This window comes from Anarhichas minor, unplaced genomic scaffold (assembly GCF_050575085.1).
Source record: "Anarhichas minor isolate MPS153535 unplaced genomic scaffold, ASM5057508v1 ptg000046l, whole genome shotgun sequence".
NCBI classification, from domain to species: domain Eukaryota; kingdom Metazoa; phylum Chordata; class Actinopteri; order Perciformes; family Anarhichadidae; genus Anarhichas; species Anarhichas minor.
The window spans coordinates 1,239,331-1,263,175 of record NW_027466492.1 but is presented as its reverse complement, the minus strand read 5'-3'; the positions used below and the strand labels follow the sequence as shown (position 1 = coordinate 1,263,175).

At 44.4% G+C, this 23,845-nt stretch overlaps 1 protein-coding gene across 1 annotated transcript; it reads right to left on the bottom strand.

Annotated features, from left to right (window-relative positions):
* Positions 1–404: 404 nt before the first annotated feature.
* rsf1a (remodeling and spacing factor 1a) lies at positions 405–22,079 on the bottom strand. Its single transcript, XM_076112068.1, is given in 19 exon segments — positions 405–6,431; positions 6,433–6,947; positions 7,122–7,319; positions 7,759–7,976; positions 8,106–8,283; positions 9,274–9,338; positions 9,589–9,695; positions 10,780–10,828; positions 10,933–11,012; positions 12,086–12,190; positions 12,611–12,826; positions 12,973–13,153; positions 13,274–14,729; positions 15,814–15,915; positions 16,235–16,377; positions 17,344–17,549; positions 17,665–17,757; positions 18,836–18,927; positions 21,837–22,079. Coding segments are annotated over 19 exon segments (4,497 nt in total). The 5' UTR covers positions 21,991–22,079; the 3' UTR covers positions 405–6,092.
* Positions 22,080–23,845: the final 1,766 nt, after the last annotated feature.

Here is a 23,845-nt window from a genome sequence, read left to right as displayed (position 1 = left end):
ACATGTTCATACCAGAGACACACAGACTGTACATGACTGACTGTACCAAGCTGTAAAGACAGACACAATCAGTCAATCAAGCTTCCGGTGGAGCCATTCAAAATAAAATGCACAAAAACGTAAAACAATACTCGAAGCCCTCACGTGCCTTTCAAAGTCTGTCTTTTTGTTTGAAATTAAAATAAAATAAAATAAAAAGACCAATTAAAACGGACAAAAATATTTACTTAATATAAACATTTTGTTTAAATCAGGACATCAATTATTACATACATACAATACTTATTAATTACAATAATAGAAAATAAAAATAACAGTATAATAATAATAAGATATTTAATGTAACCTTAATTTTACATCCACTCATAATATCAGGACTTAAAATAAGGCAAAGACGCAGCGTGTTTTTGAGGAGATGCCTGGGATGTTGGTTTTAATAACTTAGAAAACATTCATGTTACAGCAATACTACAGTAACGGTACAACAGAGACATGGAAGGAGCCACATTCACCTCCAGAATGCAGATCCAACATTTTAAAACCAACAGATTCTGCCACAAGTGCCGAACACAGATGCACACTGGGTTCAGTGGAATGATTTTATTTATTTTTTGGGGGGGGGGGGCATCAACACACATTAGCCTGATCTCTCCTTACTGCCAACACAGGCGGGGGGATTCATCTTGTTTCAAAGAGTTCGTAGAGGCTTTTTTACCATCATTGATATCTAAATGCTGTCAGATCATAGTGAGAAAACACATCTGGTGACAGACTGTTGGTTCTGCCTCCAGAGGAGAGTCCAGCTCGTAAAGGAAAATAAATCAGTGATGATCAAGATGCTGCATTAAGGGTTTTTTCCAGAAAAGCCTGTTTAAAATCTAGACACAAGCTGTATTTTAAATGAGATCACAACCTGTCTGAAAAGCATTTGATCTAATTGGTGTTATTCCCCCCCCTCACAATGGAGTCCAACAACAGCTGCTCAACTTCAGGAAAGTACCTGAAAGAACATTTAGTAATTTAGTAGCCCACATTAGAGCCTGAGAGAGCGGGGCCAGTATGTACCAGTCATCCCAGTTACACTACATCCTATTTGATGCTTTTGGCAAACAGAAGTTCTTGTGACCCAAAACTAAAGTTTTAATGCCGACATTTGTGCAGAAAAAGAACTCAACCAGTAATTCTGATCCCCCCCCAATGTCTCCAAGGCTGAATGTAAAGCACTACCATAAGGTGAGGTAAAGACTTGATTAGTTTGTTTTCTTGAATCATTATGGTATGTTCATTAAAGTTATCGTAGAGGATACAACATTTGTCGACTAAAGTTTCAGACCATGATCTAATAACCGGACCACTGGTGAACGCCTCTATGAGCTGTTGACCTTTCACAGATTGCACATCAGCACTCGTTAGGACACGATCGGTACACACAGGCAACTGTAATAAAGTGCCGACTCACTAAAAAAACTTCATGGAACCAAATGTAATTTCTTTCTCATCCGACTGTTTCTCTTTATGTGCATCTCCAGTTTCACGGCGACCTTTACAAATCATTGGACATTTCTCTGACTAGTGACGGAAGCATTTCACAAGATGTTATGTTACAAAATACACATTTACATGATCAGTCGGATTTCCATCTGACATGTGAACCATAAAACTCCAAAACTCGCTCTCCAACTCTTCACTGTATAAAAGTAGATGTCTTTCACGGTTCGAATCCTTGCTGGTTTAAAGGAGTTTTTCCACATCGATCACTGCATTTCCTTTTTCTTAAAACAAATGTATTTCTTGCACCTTCAGCTTGAGAGTTCATAAGAGAGTAAACTGTGTTAGTAAGTTGGATGGAGGCCAATTCAAAATATGAACATACTTGAAATGTTTTTGGTGGCTTCAGCTGCTTTGTGTTGTACGTGAGGAACCAGGGCTCTTCATAGCTCATCAGGAGGCCAGGTCGTTAAGAACAGAGCTCGAAAGAAAGGGAAGCGTTGGATGTGAACCCAACTCTGGAGGATCTCCCGTCTCATCAGATCACGGATTTATCAAACTGATCCAAGTCACATTTTGGATTAAAGATTAAAAAAGTAAAAAAATGTCACTTTCACTCCTTCTTACAGCCCAAGATCCAAACGATCACTTTTCTTAGGAATTAAAAAAGTTCATCTTCTGGGACATGATGCGTATAATTCAGAATAAGGTAGTTTTAGTCTGTTCATTGTCCTAATATTTCCTTATCAGGGGATCAAACTAAAATAAATATCACGGTGATTTTGTTTTACAATCACTTTTCATGCTTCAGTTTAGTTTTGTTTTAATTTTCCATTTCAGTAATTTTTCTAATTATTTCATCCCCATCTATAAATTGATATATTATAAATATATTTGATTGCACAGAACATGGCGGACGTATTGTAAAAGGAGATCAATGGTGGGATCTCTTGATCACACGTTGCTGTAAGTAGAAGTGAGTCGCTTAGTAAAAGTGTTTTATTGCTCGCTTTAGAGCATTCTGAAGATTTCATCTTAAAAGTTTGACAAATCCAGACTGAAGAGTGTGGACATCATCCATTTCAGCCGCTTCCAACTTACTTACAAATAAATAAAAGATCTGCAAGGATCTATCAGAAACGTTTGAGTCTGACTTCCTGCGTCTAAAAAGGGGAATCATTAGATGTTCAAAGTGACCAGGAACTAAAGCTTATAAACTCCTTCACCGGCGTGCACGCGGGGCTGAGTGTGAGCAGTACTCCGTCTCTCTGCAACAGTTCTGGGACATTCTCCTGGTGAACGGGCTCCTCGCTGGTCTTACTTCACACAAAAGTCAACGGCCTGCAGGAATCTCCAAACAAAAAGGAGCAAACCGTGGACGAACTGGCAGCGGAAACCTCATCGGTCCACACATCGCTCACAGCAGCATCTCTCCTCCTCTCCGTCATATAGAAAATAGAACACTATATTTTACAAGAGGACTAAGAGAGAACAGAACATCTATTATCTTACAAGGAACGGCGCACAGGCAAAGTATGTACAGCAAAACATGGTCTCCACCGAGCCGAGGTGGGGCGGACCGTGTGGAGCCAATGAGTGACCAGTCTGAGAACCGAACACTGTGGCTGTCGGGAGAGAGCATCCAGGGAGCTACCTGGATCCAGAATGTGGGCCTAGTTCAGCTCTGTAGAGGGATGTTAGAGGGTTTAAATTGGGGTTGTACGAGGTGCTTATCCATAGTCGGTGTGTTACGATGTATGTTTATAGAAATAGGAGTACCAGGACGGGAGCAAAGCAGCGTACTCCTGTGGACGGGGCTAAGCCTACTTTAGACACCTAGAAATAACAATATATAGTGTAAGTGTACGCTATATTTAGAATACTTTCACAGCTTCATTGAGCCGTCAGACCTTTCAGACGGGGAGTAGAAGCCGTTAAATCGCTCTCTTCAAAGCCACCAGGCTCCTTTGACAAAAACAAATTTTTTAGTTAACTAGTTTGTTATTAAGTGACTTTGGTGTTTTTACGGGTTAGCCTGGGTTTATCAAAGTCACACAATAACACAAACCAACTAACCGATCGAGGCAGTTCTGAGGTAAAATTACTTTTTTTGTCAAAGGAGTCTTGTGGCTTTGAAAAAAGCATCAACACCAGCTTCAGTTCCCCGTCTGACAGCGAGGTTAAGCTATAAAACATATAGCGTAAACTTGAACTGTCATCGATTCCTTTAGGTGTCCACAGCAGTACATCGCTTTGCTCCTGTCCGTTTCTACAAACTCCATGTACTGTAGTAGAACACCGACTATGGAGATGAACCTCATACAAACAAATGAATAAGGATCATTCTCATTCTGTTCCGACGATGTCGTCGTTGATTCATTTGTTTTTTTCTTGAGAAAGTTTGAAATACACAAGTTCACTCCAAACTGAGTTTAAAAGTCTGCATTTAAAGGAGCAAGCATTTCTAAATTGAGCGCACAAGTGCTGAATCTTGTGCGGCCAACAGTATCCCGCCATACAACAACATGGCGGTCAGTGTTCAGGTGATCCTCGTCAACTTCAATGACGTAAAGTCACTTTATATCTTGTTAGCCACTTGGAAAAAGTCCATATTACAAAGTGTTGGAAGGTAAACGGTATATTTAGAAGGGCTACAACTAATGATTAGTTCCATTATCGATTACCTGCTGATTATTTGAATGGATGAATTGTTTGAATGCACCGTTAAGTGCTGCTGGACCGTTTCAGGACCACCTTCTGGAGCCCCAGTCCTTCTGTGGATCAACTAATGATCAGGACTGTAGTTTGAACAGAAGTAAGGCAGCCATTGACCCGCTTTACATCATTAGGTCATCTAGGTCATGATCGGGTCCAGGTTTACTTAGAAGTAGCATCTCGCTGTAAGGAGCCAAATTACAACCAAAAAAACTCATTTTCTTATGTACCTCGAGTAGGGTCTAACCATGCAGATGTTTTGTTTTTTTAACACAATGGAGCTGAATCCTTGTTTAGTTTGTGGTGCTCACTGAGCTAGAAAAAAGGTGCATTTAAAACTCAAGTGACTTACTTTTAACAAGATCACTTTTGGTCTTTTCTCCAGCATAGAGAGAGAGAGAGACAGGAAACATGGACAGAGAGAGAGAGAGACGGGTATGACATGCAACTAATGTCCCCGGCCTGTAAGGACCCGATCACACCAAGATGTGTCGCTAGAAACGCATCGCCCACAAAAACAACATGGTTTTCTCATGGTACGGCCAGGAGTGAAGCCAATGCTGAAGTCTCTTAAAACTTGCATTATCTCTACTGACCAGCAGGAGGAGACTCCTCCGGTTGCAAAAATTATATAGACGTCTATGAGAAGATTACTCTTCTCTTGATTTATTCCCTCAGTAAACATTGTAAACATGAGTTTATGGTCTCAGTCTCTAGTTTCAAGTCTTCTTCAATACAGCATGATGTTCATTTCGTAAATTATGTTCCATTTAGAGTCAAACAGACCATAAAGCAGAGGATGCTTTAGGGCGGGCTTACTGTGATTGACAGGTCACGGCCGCTATCAGAGACGTATACGGCGTCTCTACGTCACTGCTCCACATTCCAAATATGGTCACTTCTGTTCATTGGTTGCCAAAAAAACCGACATGGCGACGGCCGTAATCCAAGATGGCAACGGCAAAATCGCCAAACTCGAGGCTTCAAAGCGAGAGTCCAATGGGTGACGTCACGATGACTATGTTCACTTTGTATATACAGTCTATGTGTATGTCCCAAGCGTTTTCAAAGCATTTTTTGGAGACGCATAAAAGTTAGTAACACGTCTTTGTGTGATCGGCCCCTAAGGATACTGGGTACTTTTTCCAGTACAGCAACACAACAATGAAAACACCGTTGTGAGCACCAAAAACATAATTCATTACCACGGTATTGGGGTGGATCTCAAAACCTGGACAAATAAAAACCACATCTATCTGCATGCGTAGATACTAGAGGAAGCTTTGCTTTTTATTGTTGTTGTGGCGATCAACTCTGGTGTCTCTAACCATCAGGTCACATGATCCAAAGTGTTGGGTTCGCCACTGACACCCTCCTTGGCGGTGGGTCATTAAGTGCTATGAGAATGAGGAAGTGCTTTTAGGTAGATGTACGCTACAAACAGACTCCTGTGACCAATTCAGCCCTGAACCCAAATGGGAAGAATCCACCGTCATCCTGCTGCTTGGACCCGGCAGAGAAGAGAACTTCAGAGGGTCACGAGGACCTCCGGCTGTGCGCGAGTGCAACCACTGAAACATGAATGTCCTGGCCAGGATGGTTTTTTTTATTTTTTTTGGCCCGGCTGGCTGGTTCCGTTCTGCCAGAGGTGAAGATGAGCGTGAATGCGTAGCTCGTGAGTTTTGTGGTTGTGAGGTCACAGTACGTGGCCGTGGAAAGCGCTCTCAACACAATAGCGAAGAGGAAGAGCAAGACGAGGAAAGAGGAGGAGGTGGGGAGGGAGATCCAGTTTTCAAAAGGTGGTGGTGTGGGTGAAAGGCTTGACAGTTACAAAAAAAAGAAGAAAAAAAAAGACAAAGAAGCAAGCGTTATTCACACAAACACAGCCATCACGACTGCGGACTGTTCTGGGCAGAGTTTAATGAGTCTGTCTGGCCCCCCTCCTCCTCCTCCTCTTCTTCTTTGTCCTCCTCCTCCTCTTCTTCCTTGTCCTGCTCCCCCTCCTCTGGATGTGAGGGGCCGTTGTGCCTACCCTGCCCGCCTGATCCTGCACTGTCCCTGGGCAAGGTGGGACTCCCAGCCCCAGGCTTCGCTGGGCCCTTGGAGGTCTGATGTCTGTTTGACGGAGACAGGCTACGGCCCCTCCCCTTTTCCTGAGTGTCGCTGTCAGCCCTCCTCTCCACCGCTGAACACTTCTTCATCGTCGCCTTCTTCTGCCTCCCCCCCCCCCTCCTCCCCCTCCTCCTCCTCCTCCACCACCTCCACCTCCTCCCCCCCGCCTTCCTCGTCATCGTCATCGGAGTCGATGCGGTTGAGTCTTTTGCGGACCGGACGATCCTCTTCCGACGACGACGTCTCCGACTCCTCAGAGTCCTCCGACTCGTCCGTCGAAGGACGCCTCTTTTTCAGCATCTGAGCGAGCCGCTTGCGGCGCTGCTGCGACAGGATCTCTCTCCTCTTCCCCCGGCCCATCTTCTCGGGGTCCTCCTCCTCCTCTCTCTCTGTCCTCTGTAACCTCCTCGCCTTGTCTTTGTCTGTCTTCTCCCGCTCCAGGAGTTTCCTCTTCAGCCGCCTCCCTCTCTCGCGCTCCTCGTCCTCGTCATGTCTCCTTCGCTTTTGCCTCGCTCTGTTTCTCCGGAGGTCTTCCTCCTCTCTTCTCCTCTTCTTCACTCTTCTCCTCTGGTCATCTACCTCCTCATCTTCATAGTCATCATCGTCCTCTGTGTCTCGTGAAGAAGGCGACGCTAAAAGGAAAAAAAGAAAGAGGAAGGATTTAAATCTTCGGTCTGCAGTAAAACTGCTGAGCCAATTCATCCCTCGCAGAGATAATACTTGAATAGAAACCCAGTGAAACTGAATGTGAATCAGTGTGAACTAGTGCACACGCTCAGAGTGAGATCTGAGAGGAGATGACCGACCGTTGCTGAAGTCGCTGGAGAGATGCTCCTTGCGAGGTCTGCCGCGGGGTTTAACCTTGACCTTCTTGGCGGAGGCCCGGGAGTTGTCCGACGACTCGGACGTCTCTCGGTAGTTGACCTGCTGCCGCTGGCCGCGCCTCAGGCCCCGCCTCTTCTTTTCGGCGTCGCTGTCGGTCATGTCGCTGTACTGATCTGAGCCTGCAGAGAACAAGGGACAGTTTATGGATTATTTGATCGTTTTGATGATCGATTAGTAGAAGTTTGAATTAGTAGAAGTGAAATTGTTAAAATACCCATCACAACTTAAAAAACCCGAAGATATTCATATCCTCATTTGAGAAGCTGGAACCAGAAAAAGTTTGACATTACACATAGTGGGTTTTTTTCTGAGCGCCAGCGTCTTTTTCAATTGTTATCATTGAGGAGAGAGCGCATGCTGGTGATGTCACCGTAGTAAATTGGAGGAGAAGCTTGTTTCGTGTCTTTCTATCCCGACCTTTATATGTCAGACAGACACGATCATAACAAAGACAGAAAAAGCCTATTTGTGGGAGCTCCCTTGACGAAAGTGATTCTCATTTATCTCGATCAACTCTGCAACTGTAACGCAGAGCAATTCCCATCGCCGTGCACTCACCCATTTCTTCATCGCTGTCCTCCTCCTCTTCCTCGGAGGAGCGCCTCCGCCGCCGCCTCGGCCGCTTCCTGCCCCTGCGTTGGGTCCTGCTGGGTCGCTGTTTGGGCACCCCTCTCACCGCCCGTTTGGGGCGGGACCCACTGTCCGCGCTGCCCGCGTCTTCGTCTTCGGCCTCGTCATCCTCAGGCCCTGACGCAGCGAAATCTTCATCCTCTGAGCTTTGAGGGGGGGAAGAGGAAGAGAACGGTGAGCCGGAGGGAAGCAAGCGATTTTTTTTGGTTAAGTGTGAACAAGGAGGGAGAGAAAGAAACACAGGGAGAGAGGAAAGGTGCGTGTGTGTGTGTTACCTGTTGCTGAGCATGAACTCGTCTTCACTCTCTGCCGCCGTGCTGTCACTCTCCAGGTCGTTCAGTCTCCGCCTCTTCCTGTTCCTGGCAGAGTTGGCCTGGCTTCTGATTGGCCGCTGGCTCCCCTTCCCTCCTTCCTCTGACAGGATGGCGCCGATGTCTCGGCCTCGCCCCGCTCCTGCATCATAACGGTGGGTTCAAGTTAACGTTAAGGGGAAACTTTGGCACCAAGTTAAATTTAGAGGTGGGGGAATCATGAATCTCTACCTGCATGGCATCGTGGATAATGAATGTATACTGACTATATATCTTGCATCAGGGTTGAAATTATTATGATAATATTGTGAGATTCTAAACACAGTTCGATATTTTGAACAGGACCTTCATGGCTTTCTGTAATTGCTCTTTACAGACATATTGCTCCTACAATATGCTCCTAGAGCTGGATTCACACCAAACCACTGTAGGTATTGCGCTTACTGCGGGGTGGGGACAAGCAGGGGATGCCGGAAAAACTAAATACCCGCAGCGGCCCGTCTGCGAACAGTTGAAACAGAATGAACTTCTGGAGAAACAAAACCATGGCGATCAGACCGGATGACGCCGACTGGAAAGAAAAACTCTCCCGGCTGTGCGCTCGCTCAACTCCATTCTCGCTTTCAGTCTGTGCAGCAAAATAGCGATACAAAGAAGCTTTCTTTTGGTTTATGTCCATTTGGTTGAGTTTGCGGACAGGAAATGGAGGAAAAAAAAGGTTGGGGGTTAAAGTTCTTCTTATTTTTCCCTTTTGTTGTTTAATGGCGGTTAACTTTAAGGTGCAAGGGTTAAAAAATGACAACAACCCTGCTCCAAGCGCTGGACAATGGCTGCATTCCGTTGAGGTGTTAAGCTGGCTCACTGGAACACTCATTTAAACTAAGCCATCATGAAAGTGGTATTTTCCTGCCAGATGCCCAGGTCCTCTTTGAATGTCGTCGTTTTTCTGCTCGTGTTCAGAATATACACACATAACTGTGGTTCAACTCTTTCAAATACGGATGTATTCATCAACCTACCGAGCTGCTGTTGAAGGGCAGAATTTAAATGTATTAAACAATTAATAACATAAATGTCTCTAATGCTGCAGTTCATCAGCGTTCATCACTTCGTCAACTGCGTGAAATCTCACCTCCACAGAGGTCCCTGATGTCCTCCTCTATAGCCTCGTCAATGGCATCGTCAAAGTCATCAAACCTGCAACACACACGCACACACACGCACACAAAATTTGCAAATTGCAGAATTTTAATCTGCTAGCAAATATGACAGCGTGCGGCCATTTGAACCATTTCCTCTCACAGTTATGATGAAGGTAAGTCATCACTGCAGGTGTACTGTACTCTTCAGACACTGGAAGCAGTCCATTCACGCTTTTTTAACAGATGATGGCAGCAAAAGAAAACAGCCCACGTGTACCTTTAACCCCCCCCCAGGCCACACCCACCTGTAGCTGATGTGCTTCCTGGTTCTGGTTGATCTCCTCCCCAGATTTTTGCTCTTTTTGGGATCTTTCTTCTTCGTAGACTTCTCCTCTTCTCCTTCATTTCCCTCCTAAAAGAACAAACAGTTGAGACAAATTCTTTATTTGAATTTTACATCAAACAGATGGCCAAAATGTCAAGTTTGGTTTAAGTCTGTTTATCAAGTTTAGACCGTCTAATCTGTTCTGTGCTGCGTTCAAATGTTGGAAATTGCAGATCGATGGCAATTAAAACATTTGTGTTTCCCGTCGGTCCAACTCAGAAGCCCCAGTGCTGACTGTAAACTACTGCCTCCCTTGAGACGGCCATTGTAGTGCTACAACTGCAAAATGTGAGCTAGCTTCTTCGCTCAGAATCTAACCTTTATTCAACCAGAAGTTAAAAGACTTTAAAAAATGTCTTTCTCAAGGCTGTCCTGGCCGAGACAGGCAGCAGCACATAGGACACGCTTGCAGAATTATAAGAAATCAAAAGACGTTCAAAACATCTACAGCCAGACTTCCAAGTCATTTGGATTCACTTTAAATTCGACCAATGAGACCAGCTCCTGAAGATTCAGGTGACTTTGTAACCGATTGCACGCTGAGGGAGGACAGATAGTAGATCTTTAGACCTTTAGACCTTTAGGGACAGATAGCAGGATGTGAAGACAATAACTTGATGACTGTAGGAAAAAAGAAAGCCTTATGAATAAGACTATGCCACTGGTTCAGTCTACAGACAGACGAGGCACACCATCCAACCCGATCATAGAGAGCAATGTGAGGGCTTTAAAACAGGCAGAGTGTCTCCTTTTGGGCCTCGAAGGAAAAGCACGACTTCTTTCTAAAATAAAAATAGAAATCTTTTCACCAGTTGCTGAATGTAAAGATTCAATGAGAGAGAATCAATCAATCATAATTCCAGGATACTTGTATTGAGATACAGACTCAACCTCAGAGCCCTGAGTAGAATGGTAGCAACTCACAGTGACCAATCACATTTCAACGGCATTAAAACATATTAAAATGGATATTAAGATGCACTGAAGTAATCACATTATTCCCCATGTTTGAAATCTTCATTCATAATATTATTACGGTAATTATTATTATGAGACCATGTTTACACTGATGAATGAATATATATTATATATATAAAACTCTTTTACTCACAGGGATGATGTTCTCCACACTGATTCCCACGTACACCAGCCGCTCCCTCCTACACAGACAGGGAGAGAGGAGGGTCAATCCACATTCTTTTGACTTGAGAGGTTTTTTTCAGAAAGTCGATCATAGTGAGAGTGTGTGTGTGTGTGTGTGTACCTCCTCTCTGCTCGGTCTCTTTTCTTCAGAGCACTGTCCAGGTTCTGCAGCTGCTCCTCCAGTTTCTCACACAGCAGCTTCTGAACGGAGGAAAACCCAGAAAAACACATTAAACGTTAGAAAACCTCTCTTCTAAAATGTCCCGTTCAATAGAGAAACTCAACACTCAAATAGTGCCACTGAAATGTGTCCCAAGCACCGAGTATCGACGACTTTAAAGTACTGAAAGCTGGTGTATTTGTAATCTTATCAACTAATCACACCTTTGACCTAATCCTTTGATCAAATAGTTCCTGATTTAAATTAAATTCTTGAGTTCTTTCTCACCAGCTTGTGTTTAGGCAACATGAAAAACTGGAGAAATAAAATCTAAATATATTTATATATAATATATTTGACCAAGTGTTGCCATCGGAAAGCATTTTGAGGAATAGGCAACCATTAAATGTCATTAATCAGTGTCGCTTTTTAACACATGGAGAAAAAGGGGACAGCAACCAGCAAAACGTGCACCCTGAAATAAATACATTTTGAATATTTGTTGCATTAGTGATGTTTAAATATTGCTGTTAAAGTCAGAACCGGAAGCAGCAACAACGCTGCACGTGTGTCGTGTGTTTACTCGTGTGGACAGGCCTGCTGTAAAGACAATGGTGAACCAAGTCAAGCTGACCCGTCAACATCACAAACAAAAGTGCAAATTGATTCAACTGACAAAGAACCAGATGAATCTGAACAAAAAACAAGGACATTTTGTATATACTGCAAAGCATGTACAACATGCACATTTTCATTATTGAGCATAGTATCTTAATTACTGAAAATATAAGGTGACTAAAAATAGCAGCCATATTGTTTTAGATTCGGCCAACTAAAGCTGACGCCAGCCTGGATATTAAAAGTTACTGTTGAGCCCCGAGTGTAGTGAGGTCTGGTGTCAATAAAAAGACTGAACGGTCAATATGAACCTTTATACAAACCACCGACTCTCTTCAGACTCTACTGACCACACGGAACGACTTCAGAGGTTCTTAGTTTGATATACGGACTACTTGACAGTTTGATGAAGAGATCAAATGTGCTTCATATGTTCTTAAGTATCAGTCCCCCTCTCCATCACACACACACACACACAAACACACACAGAGCTTACATGCTGGCAGGGGGGACAGAACCACTGTCCATCTGGAATCAACATGAGCGGCGGCCGCAGACAGGCAGTGTGGTACCCACTGTCACAGGAGTCACACAGCAGGATCTGAGGACACAAACGCAGACCGTGGAGACACTTTGAGACAACCGAGCCTTTGAATCGGCTTTGCTTCTGCACAAAGGACCGGCAGTGGAACAATTACAAGATCAACAGGCCACTAAAATAACCTGCCCAGGGGCTACAGATGAAAATGAGCTCTCTAGCTAACTCAGGCACATTTACATTGAGGCGGAAACTGAAATGTTGATGAATGTGCACTGTCCCTGGTGGTTTGTCCCGTTGAATCAGGAGAACTTCCCCAAAATGTTGCCTCAAAGATGCAAATGTCTTCAACATCATTGCATGCTGTGGCGTTAAGATTTCCCCTTAATTCAAAACACAGGGCCTTGCACAAATCATAGAAAAAGAAAAACAGCCTGAAGCAAAATAATCCAAATATATGTGTATGATAAAAGAGTCTTTTACCAGTTCGGGGTGGTTTGGCAGGCCACAGTGACTGCAGGCGTCCTCGCTGGGAATCTCCTCTGATTTGCACGATTCCTCCGAGTCGCTCCCCCCCTCGCTCTCCCCGTCTCCCTGTTTCCCCCCCCTGCCCTCCGCCTCCACCTCCTCTCCCTCGATCAGTTTGCGTCTCTTGGCGCGAATGTTGGACCATCGGGGGCGCCGATGCCTCCGTTTACCCTGAGAGAGAGAGACAGAGACAGAGACAGAGAGACAGAGAGAGAGAGAGAGAGAAACAGTCGACCAGACCAAAAAAAAAGAAGGAAAGTTTAACCCAAGTCGTATGTGTTTATTCTGACAGAGACACACGTTTAGAAACTGATTACCCTCTGTTTCCTTATTAGCCCAACAGGTACTGTTTTGTCATCTTTCTTTGCAGTTGAGCTCTGCTGCTCTTCCTCCTCTTCCTCCCTCGTTCTGCCGGGCAGTGCCTGTATTTTTTGCGGTTTCTTTCTCTGGCTGTCAGCCGCCTTCGAGCTCGGCCTGCATGTTGGCAAAGCAGATGATCTTCAAGAAAAAAGGCACAGACAGGACTGAATTTATTGTCAGATTACAACAGACAGACAAATACAAAGTTTATTTTCAAATCAAATCCCCCCAGTTTCCTGAATCTTATCACACACATACCGGCAAATCCTTGCAGATCTCCTCAGCAGCCTCCCGTCGTCTTGCGCCTCCTGCTCCCTCTCCTTCTCCTCCTCCTTTCCCCCCTTCCCCTTTAACTTGTTTCTCCGGTGGGGGGGGATCTTGATCTTCAACCTGATTCCTTCTTTCTGGAGCTCAGAGGAGGCTTCCTCCAGGGGACCCTGCTTCTCCCCTGATCCCAGCCCAGCATCCTTCACCCTCACCTGGGCAGCCAGCCCGCCGTTGACCCCCTCTCCCTGGTGGTCCTTTGTGTCCTGCTGGTCCGCTTTTAGAAGTGGAGCGGTGCTCCCAGATTCCACCTCCGACTTTCCTAAAGTGCTTTTATTCATTTCATGGTCATCTGTACCTGCTTCTTCTGCCAAGGGGTGTCCAGACACCTCTCTTGTCCTCTCGTCCACGGTGTCATCCTTCTGTTCGCGACTGCCACTTTTTGTCCCCCTGTCTGACTGCTCCTCTGTCGTGTTTTCACCCAGGTCTCCTGCCGTCTGTCTTTTGGGGTCCTCTAGGGACAGAGACAGCGGGGAAAGGCTAACGGAAACTACTTTTCTCCCTACAGCTTCAGGGAGCGGATCAGATTTTAAGGATGGCGGTGACGGTAGTTTTCTGGCCGTTTGAGCATCTATCGCCGCAGAAGGAGGAGGAGGAGGAGGAGGAGGAGGAGGAGTGATGGCTGCTGCCACCGCCTCCCCTTCGACAGGTCCCTTCCTCACCAGCACCGACTGCCGGCTGACCTCCCTCTCTTCCTGCTCAGCTCTGGAGTCCCGCTGGTCTAAACTGGGCCCGTTCTGTTCCTGCAGCTCGGCGCCGGAGGCTCTGTGGCGCTCGGATGGGCTGCGGATGACCCCCACGTGACCTATGACACCGACTTGACCTATGATCCCTATGACTCCGTTTTGTCCCTCTTTGTGCGGCACGGGGAGAAACGCTCTCCCGTTGCTCAGTTCCTGCCTGGATGCGGTGACCACCAGCTGCTGCTGCGGTTGTGAGGCAGCCGGACCACCAGGGGGCGTCAACGAGCTGGGCAACTTCCCCTCTTTCCCGTCCTTGGTCTGGATCACTGAAGGGTTGCAAACAATAATACTGCTGCTGCTGTTGTTGTTGTTAGTGTTGTTAAGGTGGTTGGCGTGGTAGCTCTCCGCGATCTTAAGCTCCCTCTTCTTCAGTGGTATCTTGGCCTGCTGGCTGCTCCTGACGACCGCCCGCTCCGCCTCCCCTCCCTTGTTCGGCTCCTGTTTCGGGGCTGTTGCGCCTGGCGCCATGACGACCGACACAGCGTTTTTGGGGGCGTCGGCCTCCCTGGATTCCGACTTGATGACGGTGGTGATCGTGCTCACGCGGTTGTCAAAGACGGGCGGTGATTTGCGGTCGAGCTTCTCTTCTTTCACCTCGGCCTCAGTGGTTTCCTGCTTGGTGGGCTGCGTCTCCTCCAGCTTCACCGCTGCCAAACAAAAATGACAAAACCGTTAAACTGGTGTCATCACATCGAGGACGATCAGATCCATCCGTCAGATTCTATCATCTAGTAAAGGAACAATTAACATGCATGGCCAGTGCTCTAGCTTGTTGAGTTCAATTTTATTACACACATAAGGAAGGTGACCAGAACAGCCTTTTCGTGGCTGAGTCGGCGGCTAGCAGCTAACGGCACTAACAGTGCTGACAGGAAACAAAGCACAGAGAAGCTCTGATAACAACAGACATGGAGGGACAGTGACTTCATTCTCTGCTCAGGTCGACATTAGTTAGTCCACTATAATAAATAAATAAAATATATATATATATATATATATATATATATATATATAGCTAATAGTTGTTTGCTGCTATATTTATGCTCTGAATCCCAAACAGAGAATGTTAAAGAAACAGTAAAGTACAGCTGTTCCGATCCTTTGACATAAAAAGCATAAACATGTTTTTCAGCATCTTTAAAGAAATTACATTATTGCAATGCTCTTTTACTGGTCCTCTGAGACAGTCAACTGAAAAAATTTCAACTTATTCTGAACTGTAGTGCCAGAACAAGAAAGAGAGAACATTTTACATAGATTTTAGTGACACTCCATTGGCTCCCAGTATCGTATTTTATTGCAGAGTCTCTGCTGTTTTATTATCCTTCACGAGCTTTCAGATCTTCTACTGCTGGGTTTTTAAAAACACACAATTATACGCAAAACAAAGCTTTCTAATTGCTCCAAAATTATGGAATACCCTAACAAAAGCTAAATGAGATGTATTTTTTTTATCACTTATATTATTCATAATGGTCTCTGATTTTTTTTCTTTCAGCAATATATTTTAAAATGTACTCCTTTCTTTTTATTGTCTAAATTTGCCTCATTTTTATTTATTTTTTATTGTAAAGCACTTTGAGCTACGTATCTTGTATGAAAAGTGCTCTATAAATTAAGTTTATTATTATGACATATCATCTCTCTGATTTTCTATCTTAATTCGCGGGAGCCTTTCTCATGACACATGCGTAAAAGCAGGATAACCAGTCGTTTCCTTACCCATGGTACCTTGTGTCAGGGGTTCCTCCTCCTTTACAGGCTCGACCTTCTCACTGTCAGTGTGTTCCTCAGCGGTCCTGGAGGGTTTGGTGCTTCCAATGGCCCCATCCCCTGAGTCGGCAAAACACAGACAGACACAGTGTTGTTTTTGAGTACAAATTCAGCTCTTTAACTTATTTCAGTACTTCACAATCAATCTTGGCCTCTTGGGTATTTTAACTTGTTCATACACTATTATTACTACTGCAGGGTGACAGTGGCATAATGTAATGAGTGATATTGGACTTTTCAATTGTTCAATTTCAGATAATTTGATTACTTTTGGTATTTTTTGCTATGTTTTGTTTGGCCTTAAAAGAAATCCGTTGGGCTGCAGCTGTAATCTTGCCATCCATAATATAACTTGTACGATCCAAAGAGCCCAGCATACCTTCATCTTTCTCTGTGGGGCTGGTGCTTCTGGAACCAGCCTGGTTCTGGTCCTGGTCCTGGTTCTGGTCCTGGTCCGGATTCTGTTTTAGTTCAACCTGAGACTTCAGCAGCTCCAGAGCCTCGGCCAGGTCGGTACGATTCCTGAGAAGACAATTTTGATAAGTGGCTCAAAACTCATCCAGCAAGGACAGACAAGTCATCATTGAGATGAAAATATGTAACGAGACTACTTTAATACAGCCAACGGGATGGTTTGGATGTTTGGGAGTGGGGTTGTATTCAGTACTTAAACCAGCACGGGAGCAAAGTAATGTACAGCTGTGGACGTATTTTAGACACGATATCAGTTTAATTGTACGCTATATTCAGAATATTTACACCACTTGATCTTACATCAGACAGACATTTCTGATGGGGAACTGAAGCTGTTGTCTATGCTCCCTTCAAAGCCACCAGACTCCATTCACAAAAACAGGGATTTTTCCTCACAGAACACAGAAGTTGCTGGTCCATTGCTTCCTCGGTCGGTTAGTTTGTTAAAGTGTGACTTTGGTGAATCCAAGCTAACCTGTAGCTAACCAGCTACTTCTGTGTTCTGTGAGGAAAAATCCCTGTTTTTGTCAAAAGGAGTCTTGTGAATTTAAAGAGAGCGTAGATAACGGCTGTCTGATGGCAAGGTAAAGCGATGAAGATATTCTATATATAGCCAACAAAATCAACTGATATTGATTATTGTTAGGTGTCTAAAACACATGAAGCTGCTGCCCCCCCGTCCACAGCAGTACATTGCTTTGCTCCCGTGCGGTCTGCTTCTCCAAACTTCATCTACTGTAAGGAATACACCGACGATGGAGAAGTAACTCATACAACCCCACTTCAAATAGTCAGATCCCTTTAAGACAAGGCTGATGTTCATTTGCAATGTGAATCGAACCAAACAAAACTATGAAAAACCACTTTCCTAAGAAAATAAGATCCACATTGTAAAGAACTACATTTTTTTTAAACAGAGAAAACAATAACAAAAGATGTGTTTGCAGCCCGAGACACTGTGGTGCCACCTGTCGACACACTACGAGAGGTGCGTATCTAACAGAACAGTAATACCTGACGATGCACTTCCAAGTGGATCCGTCCAGATCGTCCTGCTCCTCCGTGTACAGCCGGATGTTCTGCTCCTGGTCCAGCTGAAGCCAGTACATCAGGCCCTGCTTGTCCCGACCGATGGGCTGCAGACGCATCTTCTCCGGGTCCTCCTCATTGATCGCCGTCTTGAACTTCAGGTTGTCATCGAACTGACACTCGCAGAGATACTGGAGGGGGAACGAATGAAATGTGTGGAAAGAAAGAGAACGGGGGGTTTAATGTGGTTGCTGCAAGTCTTTCAGATGCACTGAGCACATGGAGTAAAAGCAGGGCATGTCATACTTTGAGGATGCATGACTTGCACTCCATGGACATCTCCTGGTAGCCCTTCTGTTCCAGCTCCCATGCCCAGGTACTGTTCAGCTCCTGGCAAACCTACAGGAAACAATGAAGAGATGTTGTCACTGCGTACGAGGTTGTTTGCACAAGTTCTCTGCCTCAAAGCTGATATGACCGGTTTATTATTATTTCATATGTCTCCTCCATCTGTTGGCCGAAACACAATTAAAGCTCTACAGTTAGTGTGGGAATCTCACTCTACTTAAAGTTACTGCAAGGAACTTATTATCTTGTATTGATTTTGGCCATTCCCTGTGGACTCAAGTGTTTCCTAGCACCAGACTCCCTTTAGAAAACCTCTCATTTTACCGCAGCAGGGGTCTGACAGTCTGACCCACTAAGTCCTGGTTCTGGTTCTCCCGTGCCTCCCTTCCATCCAGCGGGCCCAGCAATATGACCTGGGCCTCCAGCAGCGTGGTGTCAGTGTTGGCTTCCAGCGGGAACCGGCAGAGTAGCGAGGCGAAGCTCTGCTCTGCTCCTTGCCGGAGGAGGAGATACTGCTGCCGGATGCTGAGCTTTCCTCCTCCTGCCGGAGCTTCTGAACGCAGGTCGAAGGCTGCAGCAAAGCCGGATCTGGGTCCGTCCACGGTGGACCGGTCTCTGCTGGAGGATCTGGGTCTGTCTGCAGTAGGCCTGGTCTCTGCAGGAGGCCCTGCTGGAGTCTGAGCTGAAGGGGTTTCTGGTGAACCTGAATGATTTGACTTGGCGAGGAATCCAACCCGACGACATCAATGATAAGCCTTAAGAATAACTCTATAGAAACAGCTTCTTCTCGCTGATGGTCTCGTTTACTTATGAGGTCATATAGAGGCGTCAGTATTAATGAGATTGTTTCATAACCCGTTAAAAGTTCCTCACAGTAACTCTAAAGCTCCACAAGGTCAGCGTAAATGACAAACATGGAGCTGTGACTGTGCGCCATCCCCACTAAAGAACGCTCTGCTCTCAGCGTCTGCAGGTTCACAGACGTTGAGAAGTGTCTCTTAGCTCCGCCCAGAGACAGCTGGACTTACTGATGGCTGGACCTCTTCGCTCAGTCCCGTTTTATCATGTCAAGTGCAGCTTAAGCAGAATCTGAAGCCAAACACATTACAAACACACATAGAGCCCTCACCTTAGCCAGGTATTTTTCCCAGCGGTCAGTAGTCACAGACCTCCCCAGTTTTCTGAGCAGCTTCACGTGGAGCTCCACAAGCGGTTTAGGAACTGCAACGAAGACGATTAGACACATTAACTTTTCACAAGTCGCTGCCACGACTAACATTCAGCCTGCCAAAGTGCCCTGAAGCAAAACTTCAAAGCCAACTGCAGGGTTGTTTTTTTTCATTTAGCCGACGCTGATCTCTTACCTCCCTGACCAGAAAGGCTTAATATCATTTCCCTTCTGCAGGTGAATCATATCGCAACGCACGGCCAATGTTGTAATTACCAAGTGTGGTACAGTGTTGTGTTCATGACAATATAGAAAGTGGGTTCAAGATTCAACATAATACTGAATGTGTGAAATTACCCTTTTTTTAACCATGAAAAACAGGTGTGTAACAAAATACTTAACAACTTGACGCCTTTTCAATCCAAACACGAGTATTTTCTTTTCACATCTTTTTTCCAGCAGCTGTTGGAAAACGACCAACCACTGGTGAATGAACAAAAAGGAGGCGGTTTATCAGCGCAACTTAAATGTTTTTGAGATAAACAATAAAAACACACTGCTGCTTATGGTGTGCAATGTGTTTCCTGCACTGCCTGGGTCATTATTAAAAACCATTTCTGCACTGAAAGTATAATAAAGATAACTGGTGGCGATGTGCTAGCTTCTGAATGTTTCACGGTGTTCACTGAGTGCTTGGTAAACAGATCTTAGTAAAAAATGAAGTGCCAGCTACTTCCTGGGTGCTCGCCGGAATCTCACGGCTACATTTTCAGGAAAACTTTTTTCACTCTAACGTTGGAGAACTTCAGATCAGATGTTCCCTCTTTTCTCCCAAGTACAGTGCACGAGTTGTGTAAATGTAAACACAGCCATAGAGAAAACGCTTATGAAAATATCTAAATAAAATCTCAGGTTGTCTTCAAGGGACTCATTATAGTCTGTAAAGATCAAACCACATTCATCAGTTAAGACTTGTCATCCAAACTGCAGAGGATCAGCTAAGATTAATGCCAATGTTTTATAGACGTTTTAAAAAGTGATCGTTCGCCAGTTATCAATACTGAGTGTATTTTTCTGCCGTTTCAGAATAAGAGTTGAAATCCTTTCTTTTCTAATGATTAAATACCACGAAGAAAAAAATCTAGGTTTGATGTGAATGTTCAGTCACACTCTGGTTGGCCAAACTTTGAATAAAATTATGTTCTACAACTTTTTATGAATTCCAAAATTCATGACATTATGGTATTGGAAATATTATTATTATTATTAATAAGATGAGATGCCTCAATACAAAACAGACTACTTTGAGGGTATCAGATATTGACATGTACCTGACCTCTGTTAAAAATGCTGCAGGCAGAAAAGCTATAAAATGCATGATATTTACCAGCATGGTGACATTATGGATGATTTATTCTAGACTGCATCAAAACACACCTCTTGCCATTCCTTCCCAGAGTCTCTTTTTTACCCTTATAATGTATTGTTTCTTTGTATTAAAGATGCAAGACAATTATTGTGTGAGGATTTATGTTTAATCTGTCATAATACTGTTAAAAAGGTTCTGCTTTCAAAACAAAAGTCCATTAGCATTTGTAACCACGCTATAATAACTAAAAATACAACCTTGGAACATAATGTAACTCAAACAAACATAAAGCTCTAATGTGTGGTCTGTGTGAGACTGTTACGGAGCCCACGGGCTCACAGGAAATTACAGTTGTCTCTGCTGCCTGGCACAGTGAACTGAAGTTTTCTACATTTACTTATTTATTTTTACAGGAACACAAACTCAGAATCCCGACAAAGAAAACGTAGTTAATCATGTCCGAGTCTGAAATGTCAGAGAAGTGTAACAGCTAACTACGGTAGAAATATTAGCCGTGGGGTCTAACTTCATTCTGTAAAACGCTACGGTACAGAGGCTAATAGAAGCAACATAACTAACAGTTAACGGTAATTTAACACACGCTAGCTATAAAGCAAGACTGGCTAACACGGTTTGCTAAGCTACAAACACGACAGTTGCGAGTATAAATCATCTCTTTCTGACAAACGATAACGCGGTAAAACAAGTGGAGCGGTCTGTGTTGTACTTTGACTAAAAGTTGGATCGTCGATGCTAACCAGTTAGCAGGAGCCAGATTCCCTACTGCGCCTGTGCAGATTTGACAGTACCCTCTACCAACGGCCAAAAAAAAATAACATCCCTTGTTTTCAGCTAACATCAGTCGTTCTGTTTTGACAGTCGTCTATAACGCAGATCGAAGGTAGAAAATGATCCCCTCGTGAGCTCACGGTCGACACAAAGACACAGGGGACACTGATGTCATTCCAGACCCGACTGGCTGTGAGGCAAGGCCGGTGAAAAATTACACCTGACAACGCTCCGGAGCTAGCTGGTTGGCTGTGTGTGGTCACTAGGCAGTGCTGCATCATGGCTCCCCCACCAAGTGTAGCGTGAACAGATCGATACCAGCCTTGACAACACCATCGACAATCTGTCACTTGACTCCAACTTAACTCCGTCTGGGTAACGTTCGCGAGCCCATTTTTTACTCCCGTCCGTATCCGTTTCCCCTAACTTTAGCACAACACAGCGCAAAGTGTGTCGAATTTGGAGTGGGGCTAGCTTTATGTTAGCGGTCTACGTTTTCTCTGTCCAAATATTCCCTCAGAAACTTGGACAAAAAAACCCCGCGTTTCTACTTCGAGGGACTCGACTCTGACCCGGGCCAAAATGTGCCACAAAGCGTAGAAGCTCGCGGACTAAACCCCCAGTCTCGTGTTGCTGTTGGGCCACACACTCTACGTTTTCTGCATTCCTCATCATCCTCACGATGGTGATGGTGGTGATGGTGGGGGACCCCCTTCTCCTTCGGTTCTCGAGTGTCGCAGCTCTTCTACCACTTATTCGCCCCACCACCACCGCCGCCGCCACAGCTAACCACCGATCGCTCACCTGTCTTTGTGTCCCGCAGATACCGCTCCATCTGCGGGAAAGTCATCTCGGGCAGATCCAGTACCGCTCCGAATCGCTCCAGAAAAGAACAGACCTCCGCGAAGCTCGGGCAGAGCGCCGGGCCGGAGCTTCTCGCCACCACCGGAGCAGCCATCTTTCCAGGCGGAGAGAAACAGGAGGGGAGGGCTCGCTGCTAGGATGCGACTGTGCGCGAATGAAATGAATGGAGGGAGTGAAGCATCTACCGGTGTCAAGCTGGACAGTACAAGAGCACACGGCTTCCGTGTACATTTTAAAAATAAAACCACTTGGGGGACGTACGTTGTGTTCGTTAAACAATACAACGATAGTAAAGGCTGTAGATGACCGCTTATAGTTCCGTAGACTACATTTAAACCCAATAGATTACGCTTAACAGAGGAATGTAAATATTGTTCTTGTTTATGTTCCCGTAAGGCACACACGGTATGCTCTTATTTTAGGCAAGCAATACATCCCTTTCCGGTAACAGTGTGCATATCTTATAGCAACTTGACGCAGCTGCGAGAAGTTGGGAGGACCAGGGAGGGCAAAGCGAGAAATGCCCAGAATTCAACGCGATAGAGCTAAAACGTTTCAAAATGGTTTGTTTTATATTGCTTTAACGATTCCAGAATAAGTAACGTTAGCCTAGCATTTACTCACTCTTCATCAATCCCCCACAGACATTAGACACCTAACGGGGGTCTGAACAACAAACTGACGCAGCAATGTTATTCTTGGTGATTAGTTTGATGTGTATAGCTTGTTGTTCTTTATAAAACAAACGAAGGATCCCTCGGTCTCTTCCATGAAACCACAGTACCACTGCATGCTGCGTAGATAGTCACGCTGCCCATGAGGATGCTGCCTTCACGGACTGTTGGAAATATCTCACAATCAGACCACAAATACTGTATATAAACCATACGCACAATGTTTATATATTGTGTTTTTATCGCAATTTAGCCGCCGAGGTCCCTAAAGTTGATGTTTTTTATGTTGTGCTCACAAGTTGTATTTATTAATTAATTATCTCGTGGTTACAAGTGTATCTTGTACAGTAAAAAAAAAACAAACATCTTTTGGGACTTAAGGGGCTCTGTATAAGGATGAATTTATACTGTTTCACATTTGAACATAGAATGTGTGTGTCCGTAATACGCTGCATTCAAACTGAAGTTGTGAAGTTTGGATTTTAGACACTGGAAGCAGGAGCTCAGTTTTTATTGCAGCTGACGAAATATGACGTTTTCATTTTTCCCAAATAGTGATTTCCTGGTTTGTTGATTTTCTTAATTTCAACATTTCATGCTTGGCAATGAGTCTAAAACAAAAGTAAATATCTTTCATGGGCAGTTGTGGAATGTCTGTCAGCCTACAAATATTTTAATGTAGGCCACAATGTTGAGGTACTTGTACTTTACTTGAATATTGCAATTTTATGTCTACTTTATACTTCTACTCCACTATATGTCAGTGGCAAATATTGTACTTCTTACTAAACTGCATTTATTTTGTAGCTTATACTAGTATTAAGTAATTAAAAGGCTCCACCTTTACAAGCTGCAACATTAAAGAGATGATCACATGAAGGCATCACTAATTACTATCCAGTAATACAATACATATTATTCTAAAAGGGGCCATTCTGCATAATAAGCACTTTTACTTTTGACACTTTAAGTATAGTTTGATGCTGATACTTGTGTACTTTTACTGAAGATTGTAAATGGGGGAACTTTTAATTGTAACACCGTATTTTTTACACTGTTATATAAATATTTTACCTAAGTGACCGATGAATACTTCTTTCGCCACCGTTCATTGGGAATGAACCTTCAAAAAACAAACAATAGCGTGTTCTCGAATGTACGTACTCGATTGCCCAAAACAAGCTCACGAGCTCCATTTGGTGGCAGCAATGAAACTGGAAAATCGCTGCTGTGGATTTGCACTTGAAGGCATCAGTTTTTTAAGGGGGACGGAGG